Source organism: Malurus melanocephalus, unplaced genomic scaffold (assembly GCF_030028575.1).
Source record: "Malurus melanocephalus ecotype Western Australia unplaced genomic scaffold, MMel_1.1 scaffold_370, whole genome shotgun sequence".
Taxonomy (NCBI): domain Eukaryota; kingdom Metazoa; phylum Chordata; class Aves; order Passeriformes; family Maluridae; genus Malurus; species Malurus melanocephalus.
This window is the reverse complement of record NW_026623602.1, coordinates 1-20,277: the sequence shown is the minus strand read 5'-3', so window position 1 is coordinate 20,277 and position 20,277 is coordinate 1. Positions and strand designations below refer to the sequence as shown.

General features: G+C 38.3%; 1 protein-coding gene across 1 annotated transcript in view; it reads right to left on the bottom strand.

Annotated features, from left to right (window-relative positions):
* The window catches only part of LCP2 (lymphocyte cytosolic protein 2), a gene marked incomplete at its 5' end in the record, with an annotated part of 22,464 nt that extends 2,842 nt beyond the window's left edge, over positions 1-19,622 (bottom strand). Inside the window, 17 exons of the mRNA XM_057378677.1 lie at positions 70-147; positions 952-1,079; positions 1,922-1,971; positions 3,985-4,105; positions 5,125-5,137; positions 5,823-5,853; positions 6,758-6,862; positions 6,969-6,988; positions 7,076-7,101; positions 7,870-7,953; positions 8,161-8,230; positions 9,186-9,286; positions 10,010-10,220; positions 11,489-11,523; positions 12,262-12,293; positions 13,187-13,252; positions 19,576-19,622. Of these exons, the coding sequence (XP_057234660.1) occupies positions 70-147; positions 952-1,079; positions 1,922-1,971; positions 3,985-4,105; positions 5,125-5,137; positions 5,823-5,853; positions 6,758-6,862; positions 6,969-6,988; positions 7,076-7,101; positions 7,870-7,953; positions 8,161-8,230; positions 9,186-9,286; positions 10,010-10,220; positions 11,489-11,523; positions 12,262-12,293; positions 13,187-13,252; positions 19,576-19,622 (1,218 nt within the window). The remainder of the gene's footprint in view (positions 1-69; positions 148-951; positions 1,080-1,921; positions 1,972-3,984; positions 4,106-5,124; positions 5,138-5,822; positions 5,854-6,757; positions 6,863-6,968; positions 6,989-7,075; positions 7,102-7,869; positions 7,954-8,160; positions 8,231-9,185; positions 9,287-10,009; positions 10,221-11,488; positions 11,524-12,261; positions 12,294-13,186; positions 13,253-19,575) is intronic.
* Between the last annotated feature and the right edge of the window lie 655 nt (positions 19,623-20,277).

Below are 20,277 nucleotides of genomic sequence, written 5' to 3'. Positions count from 1 at the left end.
GGAGACACCAGCCCTTTGCAGATTTAACATTCTTCTCCTACTTTTGTATATTTGAAGGCAGCAGAGTACCTTGTTTATTTTCCGGAGCGCTGCCTCTGCCTCGGGCCGGCTGATGTAAGCCACGTACCACTCATCCTTCAGTGAGCCCTGGGGGTGGGGGAGAGGAGAAGGACAAATTCAGCTGTCAGGGAATGGCAATAAGTAGAAAGAAATCTCATTTTGAGGGACATTTGGGTCTATGTGCATGATCTTGTGAGGTATCAGCATCAGGGATCATACTGGTATGTATTATGGCATGGAAGGTGGYACTAAGTTGTTTTAAATTATCTGCTCACTTTGATAAATTTGAAAACATTACAGATCTAGCTATAATGCACCTGCAAATAAGCTAAGAAAACAGGTATTTCCAAATATTTTCAGTAGAAGATTGTAAGTGGCATGTTCTCTTCTGTCTACCTGTACACTAGGCACAAAGGCATCCTTTGCCTTTGTTTGTCTGTTTGTTTTTAACCATCATCTGAGGCAATAATGCAGACTTCCTGTGAATATACTATGTATGGCTGCCCAGCAGTGTTATCACCACAAGCGGTTTGCTCTAAAGTTGTTATATTTAAAGAAATGTGAAGCAAAAATGCACTTAAAAGAATGAATCCTTTATGTATCAAAGTACTGTGGAAAGAGAACAGAAAATCGAATGCTACTTCAAGGCAGTTGTGCAAAACAAGTAATCCAGCAAAAAAAGTATTTTTCTTATTTTGTTCTGCTGGAGTTTAGCTATTGTTTTCCTTGGCGGGGACAAAATAAGACACAACAGTTTGACACAGAAAAGGAAAATGAAAGCACTCAGTAATCCAGACCGTGACTACTGGCTAGAAAAACAACTTTGAAAGATGTTGTTTCTCAAAACCAGAATATTTGCTGGTTTCAATAGTTATGGTTCATGTTTTGTACCTCATCTTCATCCTGTGAAGATCTGGTGGTTGATCCTGTGCTGGTCTGGTGGACAGTCTGTCTGATAGGAATTGGCAAGGGAGGTCTCATGTCAGCTGGGCCTCTTGAAGGAGATCTGCTGTTGCTGCCTTCAAAGATACAAAAGTAGAAAAAGAATGTTAAAAMCAGGAAAATAATTTCATCTGTGCATCCAGAGTGTAGGATCTTGATTTTATGAGGCATGAAGTATTTGTATCACCCTGGTACTGAGACATTTRGAATTGATTTCAAAACAGATTTAGGCTTCTTTGTGAGAACCAGGTTCTTTACATCATTTCATCCTTGGTGCACAGGTACTTTAACTGAGCTCTTGCAGTTCAGATCTCCATGAGAGCAGATGAACTTGAAATAGAGGTGACATTTTATCCATTTCTGTACCACAGCCATTCACTTGAGAGCATCTTGTTTTCTTTAGAGACAGAAGTAATACTGTTGCTTTGCAATCCTTGCYTTCTCAGCAATTAGAAAGTAAAAAATGTCACTGTAGGACATTGACAGCTGTTACCATATGCGAAAAAATTGCTTGTAAAGCATTTGATGTTCAAGTTTTATTTTTTTTTCTTACAAGAAAATTATGGAGCATATTTCACATGAAAAGCATTTACTAACCTTTTTTTTTTAGTATTAGCATACCACAGTGATTTGCATTCCTCAGCTCTCAGTACAGTACAGAATAAAATTATTATATGAAGTTTTGACACCAGTTTAACTAGGCAGGAAGCCCAAACTTCATGGGGGAAAAAAAGCCCAAAATCTTTGATTCAGACTAAGTAAGGTAGACAAGATGCCTTTCAGGAACTTGATAGTTTTCTGTTCACACTTCAAGCAGAAATACTCATAGAAAAGAAAAACTATTATATTGACTGCACTGAAACAATCTTTCAACATCCATTCATTTAAAAAAGAAAAAAAAAGAATGCCGGATTCGTACCTGGATGTAAGCGTGGTGGCAGTGAGCCAGTTGAGGATAGGTTTCTAGAACTTAAAAAAAAAAACAAACAAGTAGTCAGTATAAATACAACRATCCTCTATAACCTTTCTGTGCTCTCATCACCTGATCTGGACTTTGTGCCTGTTTTGCAGAATGTGAGAACCTCTTGAGACCTGTGCAGGGTGAGGAAAGTCTTCTCTTTTGTTTTTCTTTCCTTCTTTTTTGTGTAAGTAGATCCACGTTTAAGTTTACCTGGAGCTCAGTACTTGGGAATGAGGTAATCAGTGAAGACCACCGAGACTTCTGTAGCAGGATCAATGCTACAAAGTACTTCAACCTGCTGAGTTCCCCAGGGATGCCTCCATCATTCCCCCAGGGCACAAAGCACAGCAACGGCTCCCTGACCTCGCTCGCTGCGGGTGTCCACTTACGGAACTCTACTTTTCCTGCAGCTTCTGTAACATTGTTGATAAAAATGCAGCTTCGCATTAATGTTGCAAGCTGGAAAGGGCCAGCAACATGAGGGGCTGGGGCATCTCACACWTGAGGAAAGGCTGAGGGAGTTGGGAAGTTGAGAAGGCTCAGGTAGGACCTTATTAGAGCACATGAATATCCCAAGAGAGAGCCAGGCTCTTTCCACTGGTGCCCAGGGAAAAGACCTGAGGCAKTGCAAATAAACTGAAACTCAGAGGTTCCCCTGAACATCAGGAAACACTTTTTTACTGCAAARGCAACCAAGCACTGGAGCAGRTTGCCAAGAATGTTGTRGAGTCTCTCTCTTTCCTTGGAGACATTCAAATRCCATCTGGATGTGGTACCAGGCAGCCTGTTCAAGGTGACCTTGCTTGGGTAGGAGGTTGGACCAGAAGACATTCAGAGCTTCCTGCCAACCTCAACCCACATCCAAAACTGCTCAAAATGGAGTCCCACTCTGCTATTTTTGTTATTATTGTTTGTTTCTTCACCTAATTGAGAACAAATGGCCTTTCCTTTACTGTTCATATTTCTCTTCTGTTTAAATGAGCTGTTGAAAAGGCTCTGAGATGAATATGCTAATTTTGTTTGCAGAACAAAAACACCCCATCACGACTTGATTCATGGGAGAAAATCAGCCAAACTGGGGGCCTCTGCTACAGCAAAATTTGGCAATACTCTTTGAACATAAGCAAAAGTGTTCATCATAGGAATAGTTCAATTTGCATATGCCCTTGCTATTGCTATTGCAATATTTGTTCTGCTTGGGTGTCAGCAGTTCCAGAGAATGATGGTAAATGCAAGGAATTCATCAAAGAGCCATTAAAAATACATAGATTAGAAAATGGGCATCACACATGGGTTCAAGGAGCCTACTCTAACTCATCAAAGTCTAAGTCTGTTGCATGGTGTATCAGAAATCAAACTTTAATTAGGGGTTCTTCTTTCTAGAAAATAAGGGCATAACACTCAAATATTTGTAAATTGAAGCTGGGAAAAAGCTGCAGCAAGGTTAGCAATTTAAATAGGAATTGCCAAACATTTGAGAAAAATCTAGTAAAAGGGAGGTGAAATTCTTTCAGATTCAACTCCAGACAACACAGGTTGTAAGGTTTTTTAGTTTTGAAGTGTGAGTAGTTGCAGCTCTAACACTTAGGCTCTTAGAGTGTGCAGGACCCCTTTGTCCTACATCCTGCCTAGTTTTGTAGAGAAGATGATCCCAAAAGAGCTTGTCCTTCTTAGGATCCAGCAGGCAATGGGAGAGGTGTCTCAAGAATGGAATTGTTGTACCATGTAGGTTCTAAAATACTTCCATGCCATACAATGGAGAATTTGTGTTTTTTTCTTTGTTGCCTGATGTACACTCTCTGTTCCTCTCATACAGAGCTCCAATTCTGTGAAGGATTCTGCTGGATAGCAGGAACAACACTGATTAGCATTTTGCAGAGGCAAGGGCATAGTTTGAGTAATGAACTACTCCAGGTGGTTACCTTGTGTGTCTGAGAACCCTGCACTACACACACACTGACATTTGCTGTATTTCCAAGAGACTGATACTCAAAAGGAGCACCAATAATGGTGAAACAAACCTTTCTGCACCAGGAATAGTGTTGGATCCTGGCTTAGGAGGAGGCTTGAGAGATTTGGGTGGGAATGCATTGGAGCTGTATGGGGGCAAAGACAGCTGTGGYACTGGTCTGTGGGGTGCAGCTGTGGAGACAAAGAGAAGAAAACTTAAATCTTATGTGAGACATTCTGAAATTAAGTAGAATGAGGAAATTCTGTCACCTTACTGYTRTTTAATTAGATAAACATAATGGAGTAAACAACCTATAAACAGTCCTTGATGATCCAGCTACAGATTGTAAACACATATGGTCAGCTGAGAACTCARAARTAGGTACTAAAATTRMAAATAAACTGGAACAGACTTRAGCAACATTTACATTTTCTAAMTTATGTTTTGGATAAGCCACAGTTYAGGTACATTCCAGCAGAGCTGAAGGTRGTACATGTTTGCTTCTAAATAGCAKATTTGAGATCACCTATTAGAACATCATTCAGCAATTTCTCCCAGCATGAAATAAAATATTTTCTTTCTGCAGTGTTCTCAGACCTGGATTAGCAGTGGGAGTGGGACAGGTTAACTGTGCTCTGCACAGCTTAAATAACCTTATTCTTTATGGAGGCTTAGAGGCAGTGATAATTCATAGAGAYTTGGCCAAATGTCCTGCCTCTGTTATGGAGTCACTTTACCAACTTAATTTCAGAAATCAGCATTCTGCAGTAATTTATAAATAGTGTTGGTACAATAAAGAAGTTCTGCTTCTGTTCCTAGAAGTGAATAACATTGCACAGAGCCTGGTGCCAGCAGGGTTTGACTGAACAGTTTGTTGAGAACTGGGAGGCACCAGGTTCTGTTTCCAGCTGTTTGGTGCTGTGTGCAGAACACAAATCTCTCTAATGTAATGTATTTCAAAATAAGAAATCCTGCTGGCTGGTAACTGGSTGACTGAAGGAAGCTAATAGCTATTGATTTCCCAGGGTTTGTGTCTGATAAATAAATCTGCATGAGGCACTTTGTAAGAATTCTACAGCTTATCAAGGTGCCACCTGACTTTTGAAATGGCTCTAAGGAAACCACTCTGAAAACCTTTCCTTTTTACTTGCTTTTAGAACTAACATAAAGAAAAATTTTAAGCTTGAAAAATCACTGTAGAAATACTTACTGTCTTCTTCGTCCTGGGGAGCAAAAAAAAAAAAAATAAACCACAAAACATTAGTAATATATTATAGCACAGTTCTTAGGAATGTTTTACAAAACAAAATTTGGACATTAGTGAATTTTGAGTATACAAGGACTCTAATTTAATCTACACAAGGACTCAAATATCTACACTGTCACTTCCCTCTAAAATATTGGGGGTTTGTCTTCATGCAACATCAAATAATTTTAAAAGTTTTTTGCATTAAAATACAGCTGTTATTTACAAGCAAGATGTATGGTGGATGTCCCGTAAGAGATCTTGACCTAAAATATTCAGAAACTCTCAGGAGATATAAACTTTCCTTAGTCCTTCAAGTAAGTGTAAGCTATCAGAATTATCTGAAAGTGAAACTTTTAGGTCATCTTAAGCTAAAAAAATCCCCAGAACCCCAAATCTTCTTTAAACAAAATACTTCTCCCATCTCATAGAAGAAATTCTGGCCTTATTCTTGCTGTTATCCAAGATAAAATTCKCAGGGAGTAAACTGAACTTGACATAAAAGAACTGTTTAAAAACATCCCATATGCTCTGAAAGATCCATGAGTATTCCTTAAAATTTATAAAAGAAACTAATTTACCTTTTCCAGAATTATTAGTTTGTACAGGTACTTAATTGTACTGTAGCCCCTGTACTTTAAAAAAAAAAAAACTATACTTACTTCATTTTTCTTGTGTGGTGGCCAACTCTGCCTGAAATGAAAACAAAACACTCATCATAGGTGGAATACTACTCACTGACTTCATGTGCATTAGGCCATAYTTTTCTACCAGAACATGAATTTATAGTAACTTTTAAAGACCAATGGATGCCGAAACATCTTTTTTCCTCATAAAAATAGCTAAGATTCTAATTTTCACCCATAATCTAAGACATTATTCTAGTCCTTAGCCCATTTTGATCCTATCAACAAGGAAAATGTCYGATTAATTGATTCTAAGATTAGAGCTTAAAACAAGCTTGTACAATGATGAAAYATTAGTTTTCAAGTCTTGAACTCATTTATAATATTTGGCAACACTSCTGGAGCACATCATAAGCACATCAGGCTTTGTTTCCCTGATAAATTATGCTGGCTGATTAGCAGATCTCAATTATTTCTTATCTTGTKTTAAGTTCAGTCAGTGTTCAGCCCCCAGGTTGTCTAGAAAATTCTGGAGAATGATCTAGTTCTGCTAGAAGATGCTGTTGGCTTTTAAGGAGCTTTGAGGGCTAATAAAATCAATGGGGAAAAAATGAAGCATTCCTTTTCTAACATCATAAAACAGTAACAATGGAACTCTTGTAAGAGTGTTCCCTAGAGCARGGACTTGATCTGGTGGAAAAARCCTGGATCATGTATATTTTTGCACRACTTGGAAGTCACTCATGCCCCACATAATGGCTCTGTCAGACATGACTGGAGAGAGTTTTTTCTGCATTCACACCTTYCTGCAGCTTACAGCACATCCTGTGCATATTGATAAACCAAAACTTGATATCCACAGACCCTGCTGTCATGAACTACCAGTCAATTAAACCATCCTGTGTTGCTTGCCCATATTTTTGTTAAATTTCATTTCTGCTTTATTGAATTTCAATTAAATGAGCACTTACTTTCCAGGGCTTTGCTTCCTTAGAGGATGTGGATTGCCTCTTTCGTATCTGTCACTTGGTGGAACAGGAGGTTTTGGCATCATCGCTAACTGTTCCCCCAGGGATCTAAAGCAGGAGYAAGATGATGAAATAAAGGCAAAAAGCTGCTGGTTAAGAAATAACTGGGTAGTACTGACAATGAGAGGATCATTTGCAGAGGACAAACTCTTACCTTAGCTGGGAAACCAGAGGCTGTAAAACAACAAGGAATAGTTAAAAGAATGTGTAAGTGTATGAAAATAGGCAAAAACTATCAATAGTCACCAAAAAAAAATTTACCTTTTCAGGAATGCCTGGCTTCTTCCCTGAAAACAKCAAAAGCTTGCGTTTAGAAAAAATRGAAGTGAGTAATTAAGCTTTCTATGAAATAAATGAGTTTTGARTATAAATGAAAGTTAATCTTGCAGATTGAAGCACGTAGCCTCCTGAGATGTAAGCCAGAAAAATAGTTTGGCTTTGTAAGAGATGGCAAAATTACAATAGCTCTTATTAAAGGCAAATTTAAACATTTTCAACATGGTATGTGTCACAATCATACKTTCTATGGTTCAGCTTTGAACTACTGGAGAATTTTTACCATTATATAATAGATAAGAGTTTAGATAATAAATAAASTTGTATAYTMATRTCTGTAGATGCTTTGTGTAATGTGGTTTTCTGGTCTGGAAGAACTGCCATTATTTTGTGTCTTATTAGTTCTCAGTCTTCTTTTAAGTCTGTTGCCACATTGCATACAGCAGTGTATGCAGAGTTTTGYTATCTTTGCATGCAAAGGTGATTTCCTCCCTTAACCTACTAAATATTTTCTTGTTGAACCCCTTCAGTGCTACATCAAACCTTTATTGCACGGGGATCTCATAATGGCTTTCTGTTCATCTGCCTGACCCAGGGTTGCTGTTTGCTAGATAAAATTTCTCTCCTACTTTATAAGTACTGCTCACACTATTTATTCATAATCAGATTACCTTGTTTACATTTGGTTGTGCCTTGTTCTTTTGCATTAATTATATACAAACTGATGATCTTCAGTAATTAAAACAACCCCAATGATATTAGTGTCAGCAAATACTGACCTGATCCTGGGATTTCTCTTTCATATGGGGGAGCAAAGCGGTCCAGGGAGGGCTTCGTGCTTCTGTCTATAGAAGGAGCTGGGGCTAAACACAACAACTATGTAAGAAAATTTGTTGGTGTAGGTTAATATATCTTTATTTTGCATAAATTAAAAAGGTGTTACATCTTAAAATAACAAGTGAGACTCCTGTGGAGTAGTAGAATAGAGTGGAACTGAGGAAAGAGGAAGAAGTGAAGTACTACATAGTCAGTGGGAAAAGCTTTACAAAGAGAACACCAGCTGTACTCACGTTTCAAATGCTTCATATTTCTGTCTCTACTCAAGTCRTTGTTGCTTGGTGGAGGAAGGTAAGCTGGCAGCTAGAACAAATATTTAACAAGTGGTTAGAATGTGTCTTCACCTTTCCGTTTTAGTTTGAGTGCATTAAMCCCACCACGCACATCTACAGCACAAGGACCAAGTCTCTGCTCGCTGCAGGAAGGACAGGAGCTTTGCATTCTCCTGAAGCATGACCTGCATGCACTGCTTTTGCTTGGATGCAGAATTGCCTCCAACTGTTTTGCCTCACAAGGAATACTACAGTGGGAGGTATCTTCAGGGAGGGAGTGTGTGTTTTCAAAGGAGAGAAACAGGAGCTTTAACAACGCTGTTGTATCTCTCTGACACAGCAACAGACCAAAAGTCTGTCTGTCACATCCTAAACTTTTACTTGGGTGTACATCAGTAGGTTTTGTATACATTTGTTCTGGCAAATATTGAAACTGTAGTACCAGCTGCAAACAGCACAAGAGCTTTCAGTTTTGAAGTATTCACAGCAGAAAAAAAAAAAAAAAAAAAAAAAAAAAAAAAAAAAAAAAAAAAAAAATTAAAAAAAAAAAAAAAAAAAAAAAAAAAAAAAAAAAAAAAAGGAAACAAATCTTGGTCATCAATGTTCTGATTATACAGTCTTTCACACTTTTATGTGGTCCTGATTCAATCGGACAACTGATTGGAAAGACTTAACTTTTTTTTCATTTTAAAAGTACCACTAAAGAAACAGAGAGATATGTCTTATATAATTTATGTGGGAGAGGCATTTACAAGTAGGTGTGAATTTCAATTTCCAGTGTAAAAAGCATTGAAGTTATATGAAATAATGTATTTCTCCCATGAAATTTAGTTGTTCCTTGAACAATGGCCACTGTGTAAGAGTTCAAATCTACTTTGATGGCTGAAATTCTCCCTCTGTGTACACTAGGTGAATAMAAATAGCAGTACACTTGGACTTCAAGGCAGTGGTATAGGAAATAGTGAGATGTTAAGAAAGGAACATACCGTAGCACTTTTTCCCCCAAATGGGGCTGGTCCTGGGGATGGGCCAGGTCGCTGAGGTGGTACTGGAGGCTGAAGGGGTGATCTGGYTGTTGAAGGTCTGTCTAAAGAAAACAAAAATCCCAAACTAAGCAACTCTACAGAGTTTGGTTATTTAATACTCATTAGATCTTTATGACAAAGAGCCCTTGCAAGAAGTTAATATATCACAAAGACATTGCTGTAGGATATGACTGGCAGTTTCTTTAGGATCAGGGAGTTGTGTTGGGAGTTCCAGGCTTGTCTGTCCCTGTGGGGTGACTCCCCTGCCAGWCTGTTGACCCACAATATTTATTTTCATTCCCTGCAGCACAGTGTGTGAAACACCAGCCATTCTGAATGGCAGATCTCTGCTCCTGTATTGGGCTCCACAGCTCCAGGCTGCCAAGGAGTCAGATGTAAAACAAAAARGACAGGCAGAGAAAGCTGATCATTCTTTTCCCAATTTTCACTGGTTTTTTGCCACTTTTGTGACAACTTGCTCTGTCCAAGGTTCCACTGCTAAAGCTTCTACAGCATGCACATGTGTGTAACTTCATACAGGTTCAAATCAAAGGCCAAAAAATCACACAAAACTAACCTTTATTCCAACAGAGCTTGTCCAAAGTAGAAAATTTAACTTTAAAAGTCACAAACCAAGTCTGTGTCAGTAAATCTTGCTCATGAACTGCACTGTTAGCTTCAAGGAAAAACCCTTTATATTCCATTACCAGCCACTTAAAATGTGACTGATAACGTGAAAATATAATTTACAAATTATTAATAGCACTCTAATTTTTAGTAATTACCTATATAATCTGTGCTGCTGGGAAGTGACTTGGCAGGAAATATGACACTGTGATGTGCTTCATCATTATTGGAGGGAGGTGGTTCATAACCATCACTGTCGTGTTCTCCTTCCTCGGGGTCCTCTGTTGGTGATTCATAGTCAGCCTCATCTTCCTTTTCCTGGTCTTCATCAGGGCTTTCATAGTCATCATCATCATCATCATCATCATCCTGGTAAAGGAGCATAAAAGTGGGTGCTGGAACAGAACACCAAACCCTCCAGAGCAGTTTTCTTGTGGCCTTTCACTGGGGTATTTTTCACTCTGGAAGATACCATGTTTTCACAACTGCTTTGAGTGAAAAGAGTTGGCTGAAATAATATGGGGGAAGGAGGCAACATTGTGCTAATGCATGGAGAACTCAACAGCTTAAGAAAGGAAATAAGTATCMATTTATGACAGTAAGTGCAGTGGGAGGTCATGATAAGGTGAAAATTTACTGAAATGCATGAAGTGTTTTAGGACCAGACAAGGCATCAGCAAACAATCCAGTGCTCCTAGAAACACACTGGAGTAGCAGTTGATGCTGCTGGTATTCATTCTTGCTTTCTAACATGTCCACCATAGCCTGCWACCCAAATTTTAAAAATTATTCATAAAAACTGAGGTCTTTGATTCAGATCTTTGTGTCCTCCTCGCCCAAACCAGCCTCACAGGACTTGTAAGATCTCATAAGGTCACAGTGTCAATGTGGTCATTGCACATCTGTGCAATCTGCCAAGGCTTGAGACAAAAAGAACACTCCACTTGTCACAGGTGTCACAGGTGTCACAGCTGGAATTTCCAGAGTCCTCTGTGCTGGCACAGAGCCCACGTGCTCTGTAGGTGGTTACTTTGATCTCTTGCGTTCCCAGAATAGCAGCAAATCTCCTGTGAACTTAGTAACAAGTGTCTTCAAAAATGCCTCTCCTTTTCACTTTTGGATAAAATCCATTAGCAGTGGTCAGCCTTGAGATCTTCCTAAACCCAGGCTGTGTGTTGGCAGCTGAGGTGTGTGTGCTTCACCTACTGACCTTTACCAAGGCATTTGCTATGCCAAAAGGCAAAAGGAAGTTCTGCACTTTAAACAGCTTTTAAAAAAAAATACTGTTCAATAAATCAGCTCTAGAGAATAAAATGGCAAGAATCTGCCATTGAATAACAGAGCGACCTTTCATCTGCTAGACACCTCTTTTAAGAATTTGAACTAGGCCTATAAAATCCACCTGTGGTTGTGTGGGGACCTGGTCATAGGCTGGGAGCTTCTGCTTGAGCCATGGGAAGGCCATTCTGCAGCTCTGCCTTGCATTTCTGGGGGAGAACCCATTCTCAGTGAGGAAATTGGTGTGCAGCCACTGCAGGCATTCCTGCTCTTCCTCCCCCAGCGCCCTCTCCACATTCAGCCAGTGCAGGGAGCAGGAATGCCCTGAGCTGGGGGGTTCTCTTAACACAAATACTCACAAATGAAGACCAGCCACCGTCATCCTGAGCATACCCTGTGTGAAGAAGCACAACCACACATTGCTGAGACAGCTCTGCCAAAGATGTAATAACACAACACAAAGAACCCAACAAATGCCAGGTGAGTCGTGCCCCTCAATCCTGTGCCAGGGGAACAGGCTGTTCTTTCAGAGGCAGGCTGGCAGCCACGGAGGGCACTGTGAATAACATCCTGATGCAAACCTGAGATAAAGCTGCCCTGGTACGACATGATCTGGGTGCTGGCACTTCAAGTTTGTCCCACTTCCAGTTTYAAAYATAATTTGAAACAAAATGTTTTCAGAATCAGCYCWGRCTTCTTAYSYCTTTAARACTATTTTAGCTTAATAACAGAAGTTTTGGGKTTTTTTTTTMATTTCAGCTTCCCTCTCTAATACAGTGCTGCTAGGAGGAAGGGCAGGGGGCAGAGATGTTGGAACAGAAATATATAGGCACTGATAGAATGTATTGGGTTAAAGAAAGACATTTTGGGAATTCTCATGTAAAAGTCTCTGCTCTTGCCTTCCTTCACCATCTTTTCTCGTTTAAAGCACTTTTTCTTATTTATTGTTCTGCATCTACTCTTTTTGGTTTTGAAACTTCTTTATACTCTCATATTTTCATTTATTGTTTTGGATTTTTGGTTCCTAACCCCACTCCCATCAGCTGACTCTGCCCTGCAAGTATTAATTTAACATTTTAATATTTTTAACCACATTTTATTGTAGAGAGTCTATCTGCCAGTATATGCTTACCTGGGTTTTCATGAGATTTTTGTGGTTGGGCCCTGAAATAAAGATACAAAAAATAAATTACGTCTGTTAAATGTTTACTGCTTCTATTGCAAATGAAGGCAATAATTAACTGTTACAGTAGAATGAAGTTTACCCAGATGTGTTTATCTCTGCTCAAAATGCCAAAAACATATTAGTTGATATTTCACATAGAGGATTCTAACAAAATCTAAACTTTTTCAAAAAGAAATTAAGTCAGAGAAGTCAAATGCTTTGAACCAAGGGGATTCTGCAAATATATTTACCAGTCCTGAAAACAGAAACTTTTTTTGCTAATTCAGATCAAGCTGTTGTTCAAAGTCAAATTCATAAATATTTGAAAGGTTAAAAATATTTTTATGGTTTTCAATTCCAGTTTTGGATTCTTATTAATGGAAAGGTGTAAAATCATGTTCTCAGATGATACAAAATGATGTTATGTAGACTGGACTCAGTTCTCATTGTGTAGGAAGATAAATTGTTCTTTTCTCATATAATGCTCTTGCAATTTTTGCTGTTTTTCTATTGCAAATATTATATTCAATGTCAAATCATTAAGAATTAAAAAGTCTAATAATGTATCAATCTGTGGAATGCATTAATGATGATTTATAAATAATGTATGCCTAGGCTTCATTGGCTTCATAGCCTTCCTTAAACTGATGTGCTCAGGTGGAAAATTGCATGAAAAGTGCAAATGTTACTTGGTTCTGGACATGGCAGAGGTATCTGGGGTGTTCATGGGCTCAGGCTTTGCTATTCTTATCAGATGACATTAATGAAACAGAACTGTTTTATACACTTTCCAGGCTGTACTTCTGATCCAGGCATTATGGTGAAATGAAAAACAGGCCAGAAAAGATGTATCTGGAAGCTTTGAAAAAGAAAGCTGAATTGTTTTACTCACCATCTTGGAAGGAAAGAGAGTCTCCCTTCATTTTTGCTTATTTCTTGGCTTAATTTACTCACAATTCTATTGAAAAGAAAAACAAAAATAGTTAAAAAAAACCCTTGAATTTTTTATCAAAGCAGCTAAGTCATTTTCTTAGCTGTTATCCCTCATTATTTGCTAAATTTAATCTGGTAACTCAAGATTATTATTTACTATGKGATAAGAACACTGAATTTACCATCTTAGTKCTGAGTTGCACTAYAGCACATCCAATTCCAAACTAGACYTTTTTTACCWAGGTAAAACYCKGTGCTGTTGRATCAYGTTTAAAAGTAAACATTAAATCCAGCCTTAGAATCTTTGGGTGTTGTAGACATCACGCTGCTTCAAATAAGGCTTTGGTGTTTTGCATGGAAAAAGCAAATAATTCTTCAGGAAACAGAGTCAATGGTTGCAAAAGCAGGGATTAAATGTTTCCTAAGTCTCTTCTCTGGTTTTTTTTGTGTTCCTTCTTCTGCAACCAAGCCACACCTCATCCCAAATCCCTCCACCAGAGGGAAGGGGAAGGCTGATCTTGTTCCATGTCTTAAGATGTTTGCAGGGCATGGCAGAAATATTCATGGAATATAAAGGCTGTCATTTTATGCCTGAACAGATTTTTCCAAGTGGATGGCAGTCAGTACTGAGATTCACAGGGTTCATTTTACTGAGAGACCACAATTCTGCTCTGCTACTAATTAAGTTTGCATCCATGATTATTTTGCTTCAAAGAAAACTTATGTTGAGCCATGGTCTGATTCTAAATTGTCATTATTTCTTACTGAGGAACATCCAACTGAGAAAGTCCTGTGGCAAACAGAGCAAATTGTTTGCATATACCCAGTTAAAAATATTCCATTTTACTTCCAGMTTATATTATTKACATCTATMAGAGACAGTAATTGTGGAAAAAGAAAAATCAGGAACTTAATGTATCTGTTTTTCTCATATTCTAAATTCTGTAAAATCTAAACTTGATTATTTGTGAATGTAGAATTCTTCCCCACACAGATTGAGTCAATCAATATTGTAAGATTATTTGCTTAATGCCATGCAGTCACTACTCTGTTTTATTTTTCTTCTCCTTTCATGTCTTTTTCTGCTACTCAGCAATAACAATCCCCTAGTTTTTTCCAAATGACTTAGTTAATCATCTTTCATGTCTAACTGCTCGTCTGAGCTGGCACTGGAGGAAGACAGGTTTTCCAGCAATCTGATACTAAAAACAAGCCAACAAAACCAAGTGATTTCAGATCAGAGTGATAGTGCTGTCTGAAAAGGATGAAGATGAGTGGGGTGAAGTTAAGGATATGCACCCAGGATCTATGTATGAAAAAAAAAAGAAATACAGAGAAAGAATATTGGTTAGATTTTCTTGTTTAAGGTGGTATTTTGCCATTTTGTGGTTCGAGGCCAGTATTGTCACGCTTGCCCCTTTTTGAAATGAGCACATGCACAAGTGTTAACAATTTCAGAAGGATCACAGCTGTCTGAATCTGACATTGTCCCCAAGGAAGTTGGATAAAGCAAGAGAAGTGCCAAGTTACAGGCAGAGGAGTCCTCTTGCTCTTATTTCCCAAAGAACAAACCCTGTTCTGTCAAGAAATTTCCTTTTGCTGCAGGCGATAAGGAACTTGCTGTGTGAATAAATTCCATGTGAGACATCAGGGAAGGACCTGGGGTAAGCAGTGCCCTGCACACATCAATGCTTTGGTCAAGAAGTGGATTATGAAATTTGTGGTTTATTCCCTGTTGTAGAAGAGGTAGAGAATCTTCCAGAATATCTTGGAGTTTTTTCAGCTGAAGAAGTAAAATGACGTTCACTGGGTTTGGAGCTAATAATTTTTAATTTTTTTTTTAATTTCAGACTGCCCTGGGTATGAATGAAACCTGAGTGTTTGGAAGCTTTTTGGACTAAACCTGGGCTGGCTGCTATGAGGATTTACACCAGCTGGTTTTTGAGGAAAAACTGACAGGAAAAAGTTGAACCATCTTATCCTGCTGCCAGAAAATTAATCATTTGATACTTCAAATACAGTATCTAATCTTTACTCCTGGTTTATTTTAAATCCTTCAAACCAATGGCTCAGAGGGTTTATTAGAAGAAAGCAAATTTTAGGAGGGTCACGCTTTACAAGCAGAGTTCTTAGGGAAGGTTGGTGCTCTGAGCAGCTGAGCCCGTCACCATGTGAGGAAGGAAGTGCCAAAACCACACAGCTCTCTGAGCTGTGGGAGTGGATGATAGGAGAGGATAAGGCAACAGCACTTGCAGAAAAACTTACTCAGACTTCTCTTTCTCTTTCTACCTCCTCCACCAGTTGCTAAACTTAAAACTGGCAGGAAGTTGAAATTTTTAAAAACCCACACATCCAGCCCTCAAAGCAGGACTCCAAAACTGGCTTTTGTTCTCTTAACTGCAGATACTGTTGACATGAGCAGAATCCACTCTACATGTTTTGGGATCAAGGGTTTAAATGGGTAAGGGAGGTGGAATACAAATTCCTCTAGGGCCAGGAGCTGCACAGTTGCATATTGAGCACTGTCAGAAGCATTGGTGATCAAACTCTTTGGTTTGGCCTTTGAGAAGAATCTGCTGGGCAGATGCAATGTTGTTTTATTGACTTCAAAACTGACTGAAATACAGTTAAGTTCCAGGTCTTGCAACAATCTTTCGATCCCACTGAGAGGATGTGTGCACACACACTGACATCTGCCCAAGGCTTACCTTCTCAACAGAGAAAGCACAGATTTCTCAAATTTTAGGTTTCCACTTTTACTGTTCTGAAAGTAGAACAACTTTCAGAGTGTGCAGTTTGCAGGCTCAGGCTGTGTCATTTACTGAGCTGGCACATGCAGTGAGTGCAATGATCAGCTTTCTATGACTGGAAATTTCCACCAGTGCTATGGGATGCACTTTGGAGTGCTCAGGGATAAGCCCAAAGCTTTCTGAAAAAGGCTGCAAATTTCAAATCTCAGCTTTGCCAGGAACCTGCCACTGGAATAGCCAGAAGGATCAACAGCCTACTGAAAACTTGGAAACCTTTTCTGTCAAGGTAATATTTGTCACACAATAGGAATGACAAAGACTTATTTCAGTGTTAATACCATGGTTCAGGTACCAACCAACCACCAGCATTATTTTAAATGAAATCTTTGCTTTTTCTTTATTAATTCTGACCATAGTAAGGCAAATGCTGTTGAATGTGCTTTAAAATATTTTGCAAGACTCAACTTTGTTCTCTACAAGTATAAAACCTTATGATCATCTTTGACTGCCAGTAGTGCTAATGACCAATTGGAAAACTCTGTCTCTTAAGCTGTATGTTGGCTTCTTGTTTCATTAGATTTATCTCAAAAATGTTAGTAACACCCTCATGATTAGGTCTGAGTTTCATTTAACACTTAGCACATATGGTCAGTGTGTGCTTTGTATAAAACAGACCAAGTCCCTTCCCAGTTTCACCAGTGTATCTCTTTCAGGACACAGTGTTTTGTTTGTGAGGATTCAGGTGTACATCTAAACACAGTGGTATTAATATTAACTTTTCAGCAAAGTTTTCCAGAAATAGTTGAGCTCTTTCAATGAAGAATGCTAAAGATTTTAAGAAGTATTTTAATTTTTGAAATAGTGTTTAAATCTTGTTGTTGTTGTTGTTGTTTTTAAAAAGAAGCCACAAGTTCTATGAAGAGTTGCACCTGTAATAGGGCTGGGGGAATCAATATTCAAAATAATAATTCTATTAGTAATAGAGGAAGGTTGTGGAGTTTTATAAATAGATTCAGGAAATGACCTGTCATACCTTGTAATGACAACTGTGACCTACTTTGACCCTTGAAAAGTCACACAATCATCCCCAAATAATGGCACAGTTCCATTCAAAACCTGAGCAGTAGTTTGGCTCAGAGGAATAAATTTAGCAAACCCACACAGCCAGCTCAGGAGGCATGTTCACATGCAGGCTGTGGTTTGCAAACCTTGTGTGATTCCACGTGCTGGGTCCACGTGGGTCACAATATTCCTGCTAAAGTAACTGGTGAACAATGTCTTGTGTACATGTAGCTTTTATTCATTTCATCCCTGGCTGATACTGTTTATATTCAAATACGCCCAGATTTTAGTGCTGAGACAGAGTATCAGGCGGTATAACTACAATGTGCTAATGTGTCTTTCAGCTTGTAGACAAACTCTTCCTACCAGCGTTAGGATATAAACCAAAAGTGTAAACGTGCTCTGGTAGAAGTCAACAGCACTTTATGTTTCGACGAGAGTGTGAAGATTCTGAAGAAATGAAATTAACGTTCAAAAAACCCAGCAGTTTCTTCTACCCATTAATTCTATCCAGAAGGGCTGTTTTGGGGTTTGGTGGATTTTTGGTTTTTTGTTGTTGTTTCTGGAAGTGGTTTTTTGGTTGGTTGGTTGATTTTTAGTGGGAACCAGTTCTCTTCCATATAAAGGTTCTAAATTCTTGTTTTGAACAAGAATGTTTTAAAATGTTTTAAACAGTGGCATTACATGGAGGACCCTTCTGCTTGTAAAATCACCATAATCCAGTGAATATTTTGCTTGTTTGTAAGTGTGGAAAAGTCTGGGAACTGAGGCCTTAGTTCCAGAACTTTCATTCAGATTTAAATATCTACCAATTTATTTAGTTCATCAAGTTGTGCACCAAGCTTCATTTAAAGCTCTCAATTTCAAATTCTTTTCTAATCGAGAAACCCAAAAGATCTGAGTGGAAAAGGCTGTTCTGTTTGTGCTGGGGTGTGACAAGTGAGAAACCCAAAAGAGGAGGCTAAAAAAAGGCTGTTCACTTTTTCTAGGGTGTCACAAGGTCAGTGGACTGTGAAAATCAAATTTTGAGGCATCAATAAGTTTGGATGAGGAGATAGGAGCAACTCCACATGCTTAGGTTTTGTTTTAACTGTTCATCTAGAGCATTAATGTCTCTGGTTTGTCTGTGTTTATTGTGAAACTTTCTTCTCACAAATTTGAAAGGAAATCACCAAAAGTTCTCAAAATTATAAGCTCACACAATTAGAACACGAAAGAGAATTTTTCTAAAGAACTGTTAAGGCAGGACAAATTATCAGAGAATTATAAATTCTACAGTATTGTAAGATGAGGCTGTCACAGACAGTCTGGTCTGAGTATCAGAAAATAAATATTTGCTGATACATTGTCAATTAAATATTTCTTTTAATTGTCAGTGACTTCATAAATTCTGAGACACCAGAGCATCTTTTTGAAATAATATCTGGACTTCATTACTAACATATTGTACACCACCAACCCCTATTATTGGGATTTTTTTTGTGTGAAAATGCAGATGTGATTTTAGGGAATATGTCACACCCAAGGTTTTCCAATTCCGGTCCTTCATATCTGATCTGAGCACGGGTGTCCTGCTGGGCTCAGCTCTTCTCACCAGCTCAGCCATTAGCACAAAACTTTTCAATATTCTTTGCTTCCCCAAAACACACCTGACACTGGCTCTGATGCATCAAAAAAGGCAAAGCAAACTGTATCTTCTGTAGCAAAATCAAGATTTGCGTGGAGGGAGTGAGTCTGGAACTGGGAAATGAGCAACAAAGAAACAGCTCTGATGGAACTTCTTGAATTCCCTTTTTTCCTCCCCTCCTTTGTTTAGAAGACCTTGAAGAGCTCCATGTGTCTCATGGTTAGCAACCTTTGAACCTCCAGCTTAAATACATAGCACAGAGCTCATAGCAAAATCAAATCATTCATTTTTTCACCATAAAATATTAGAAGAAGCCCATTTCTCTTACTCAGTATTGACTTAAGGAGATTAATGCTCCTCATTTAGTAACCTCCATGAAATTATGGAATCTATTCAGGYGAATTGGWAACTTTTTCAAGGCCTAATCCACAKGAGCTGAGGAAAGCTATTGAACACTGAATCACAAGTTCCAGACTGATTTATCTTGAACACCCACCTAAAGCAAAAACATATGAAAATAATTTCAAATCCTAGCTGCTGTGGACATAACTGACTTTTTTTTTTTTCCTTTAAGTTAAAATCAACTGTTAAGCAGTGAACAGTTAAGTCACACTTCAAAGGTAATACTTGCAAGAAAGTTTAACCTTTGTGTGGCTGCTGTCAGTCAAAGAATTTATGCATGAATTCTTTTGAACATCCCCCAGATATTCTTCTTGTATTGTATCATTTTGCTTGAGCAGTCATGACAACAACATYATTTTGGAATATTCTTCTTTTTCTGTCAGTATGCTCCAATAAACAGATCTCTGACCAATCACTTGTAAATCATTTGCCTGATATTTCCTATGAGATTTCACTGCAAAACAGCTAAAATATTTTTAAATATTAAAGTAGTTTGACTTTACTTACGGCACTCTGAGTTTTGGAAATTTCTGAATATCATTTTCAGACATGTTCTGGAAAAGAAATACATGGGATATATCACAAAATTGTTCATGGAACACCCTGTGACTAACCCGAGTAAGTCATTTATATATATTCAAAAATGTACCATGAATTCATGTGGTATTTAAGTGACTTCAGAAGTCAGGTATATTAAATTCCTTCATGTCTGCTTAGTGAAATTAGGCCAGACTGCATGATTGCAAAATTTCAGGGTAAAATTGTAGATTTGAAGATAGAGAACCTTTGGCTGGAGTTTTGTTCTGAGAACCTTATCTGTAATAATCACAGTACGTGTAAAATCCCATTTCTAATGGACACATAGCTTGAAAAGTCCTTGGAATTAAAAACAGCCTTGGCACCCAAAAAAAAATCTTTCTGGAAACAGGGATGGGGGAGATTGTCTGTTCCCCCCTGAACCAAAATACAGCAACTGGACCAAGATTATTCCTGACTGAGATGTGCTGCCTGCAGAGCTTTCCTGATGTTCATCCCTTTTCTTCCTCCAGCACGTGCAAATCCACAGTTAGGACAGATTTGGGCATTATGAAAACTTGGGATTTAGTTGATTCAGTGTTTTGTTTAGTTAATCACAAATTTCATGAATTTTCTTTGGAACATGGATGATAATCTGGTTATTTTTGTCTTTTTTTTTTTTTTTTTTTTTTT